Source organism: Mizuhopecten yessoensis, unplaced genomic scaffold (genome assembly GCF_002113885.1).
Source record: "Mizuhopecten yessoensis strain PY_sf001 unplaced genomic scaffold, ASM211388v2 scaffold10361, whole genome shotgun sequence".
Taxonomy (NCBI): Eukaryota; Metazoa; Mollusca; class Bivalvia; order Pectinida; family Pectinidae; genus Mizuhopecten; species Mizuhopecten yessoensis.
Genome location: NW_018408508.1, coordinates 1 through 2,740, shown reverse-complemented (window position 1 = coordinate 2,740; position 2,740 = coordinate 1). Strand labels below are relative to the sequence as shown.

General features: G+C 33.4%; 1 protein-coding gene across 1 annotated transcript; it reads right to left on the bottom strand.

The window, feature by feature from the left end:
• Positions 1 to 45: 45 nt before the first annotated feature.
• On the bottom strand, positions 46 to 2,354 carry LOC110460348. Its single transcript, XM_021513210.1, has 4 exons — positions 2,240 to 2,354; positions 1,621 to 1,757; positions 1,217 to 1,356; positions 46 to 254 (listed from the first exon to the last, which is right to left on the bottom strand). Exons 1-4 carry the CDS (start codon positions 2,343 to 2,345, stop codon positions 104 to 106), a joined length of 534 nt encoding a protein of 177 aa, XP_021368885.1. The 5' UTR covers positions 2,346 to 2,354; the 3' UTR covers positions 46 to 103.
• Between the last annotated feature and the right edge of the window lie 386 nt (positions 2,355 to 2,740).

Here is a 2,740-nt window from a genome sequence, read left to right as displayed (position 1 = left end):
CATACGATCGTCAATATTTATGATTGAGTGAATATATATCAATATATATAACCATGGCAATTTGTTAAATTGTAAATATGTTTGAATATGTATTAGTCTTTAGCTACTTACTTGCGTTGATTTGTAATGTATAACTACCCCCAACCGTTATTGTATCCACCGGACTTTGTTTGGTGATGTCGTCGATAGCAAGAAGGGTCATTGTCAATGTCTCATGATAAGGAACACTAACCGGTTTAAAAGTTACAGGAGCACTATCAATGAGAAGACATGAATTTTGTGAATGGATTTACATATATATATATGTTTATAATAGTAAGGCTAATAAAATTGTAAATAAAAAATATCATGTACGCAATCGTTTGTTCTAAATGCGGTAATTTTTACATTTGTCAAAATATTAATGAACTCAGGCACCTCAGACTGTACATAAAAAGACAATAAACTTATACTGAGTCTTTACGAAATTCGCATGTAAATGAACATATTAAGGAATGTGCCGGAGATAAGTTTAATGCCTTAACTTTATATCAATGATATTCACCCGAAACTGTTCTTAGAGAAAAGAAAAAAGTCCATATAATCAAAATAGTACAACCTGGTCTCAACAGGCCACAGTCAAATGTTGCTTGAAGAGCCCTGTATAGGGTGAAAGCAGCTATATTTGAAGTGGGTTGTCAAATCCTATTTCTCCTATACTGTCCTACTTCTGATAGACATTTATTCGTTTTTTTATTATTTATTTATATAGCAAAATATTATTTTAACGACCTCATAGAAAACTAACTGCTTTCACCCTTGACAGGGTTCTTCAGATTTATTTGAAAAGGACTACACTGTGACATCACAATTACATGTAATAACACTACAATAGTAACGGGACTTCACACTGTACACAAGGTTAGTTGACAAACTAACAGACAATTTTACTGTGGGCTGTTAAGACCCAGTTTCAATATTTTGATTAAATGGGCTTCTTTCTTTTCTCTTAGAATAGTGTTTATTGTGGTAATTAATTTCATACATTCAAGCATAAAATGCTATCAAATGTATCTGATTAAGACTGTTTTTGTAGTAATAATTCAAAAATGTATGTCCCCCGTTCGGGTTTAATTTCTACTCTGTTAATGTTATCATCTGATTTTTCCTCTCTAATAGCTAGCATTGGTTCTTCATTAACATAGTCCTTTGATAGTTTGCTACGTGGACATCTTACTTAATGTTCGATGTATTCACTTGGAGACCAGTGCCATTGCACATTACAGCAATAGCTTCGCCAACTCTTCTAGAATCTATTTCTGCATCCACCCCGTTAGGTATCGTGTCTTCTAACATCAAAATCGTCACTTCCGAGTTCTGTAATAAACCAGAAATCATTTTTTATGTTATTTGTCCTATCATATAGATCTACATCCTTTATGTTATTTATTATAATCGATATTAAATAAGAATAAATTGTGAATACTGGCAGTAAGGAATAAAGTGTGTACCGCAGTAAATATATAATTCCTTGATACTGATGAATGGGTCATAAAGTCAATTTATACAACCAAATACCTATTCCGAATGGGTACCTCTTCACGTAAACGTGTGTATGTATGTTCAAAATCTTAAACTTACCAGTGGGCAGTTGTCGATGGTTACAGTTTTGTTAGATTGTGATACCGTGACGGAATGCGATCCACTAGTGCAATTTGAAACAACTGATTGTACTGGGTCCTTGACTGTTAATGTGATTTGTCCGTTTCCGTGACAAGCTGTGAACAAAATAGCAAAAATAAATCTCCTGATCGGCAAAGGAAAAAATGAATATAGTAAAAAAAGCATACAGTTTAAATGGAAAGACAATTGAATTACTGTGGAGCATCAGATAGAAACATGTTTTGCGCAAATCAATGATACAGTATTAGCCATTTCGGATCTTTAATGTTTTAATTAATATTTTTGATATGATAAATTGTGATCATTTTCCAAGGAATAATGATTTATTTTCATGTTTAGATAGATCATATTCCGTGGAAGTGTTTTTTTCCCGAACTTGAACCTAAAAATAATGCGAGTAATGCATATACTACTAGACAATGAAGAGTATTACCAACAGCCGTAAATAAACACACTATGTTCTGTAATAATGCGGACGTTAACATATGTTTTTATAAAATAATTTGAACAAGAATTCCTACAAGTGTATGTCCTCAGATATAGAAGGTATTATTCATACCTGAACAATTTTACTCACCGAGGTGGCTGTATTTCGGAGTTGGTGCATTTGTAGTGCATTTATAAAATGCAGGAAGCATAGCTACTATAAAAAGGTAATACAATGTATTCCGATGAATTTCCATCTTCTTAAACTCCTGAAAGATAACCGGATTATTCATTTCATCAATTTATATCATAAATTGTACATGTCAATAGTGTGTTCCTGATTTTTGTAGTGATCTATATAATACAATGATTATAAAGCAAAGATATTGTGTTTTATGATAAGCTCAATATCGAAAATTATTAACGCCGCAGTTGTAGCAGCGAGGTGCANAGTGATAGTGTGACACAACGTACACGTCTAGCGTGATGAGTGATAATGTTACACACAGCCCGCCTACTGGAGTAAGTGATAGTGTGACACAACGTACACGTCTAGCGGGGTGAGTGATAATGTTACACACAACCCACCTACTGGTGTAAGTGATAGTAAGAAACAACGTACACGTCTAGCGGAGAGAGTAATAATGTTACA

Coding starts and splice junctions, on each gene's coding strand:
- LOC110460348 (XM_021513210.1), bottom strand. CDS start 2,345: ATGGAAATTCATCGGAATACATTGTATTACCTTTTTATAGTAGCTATG. Junction 1,758..2,239: donor TCCGAAATACAGCCACCTCG/GTGAGTAAAATT, acceptor TTTTGTTCACAG/CTTGTCACGGAAACGGACAA. Junction 255..1,216: donor GTGAATACATCGAACATTAA/GTAAGATGTCCA, acceptor TCTCATTGATAG/TGCTCCTGTAACTTTTAAAC.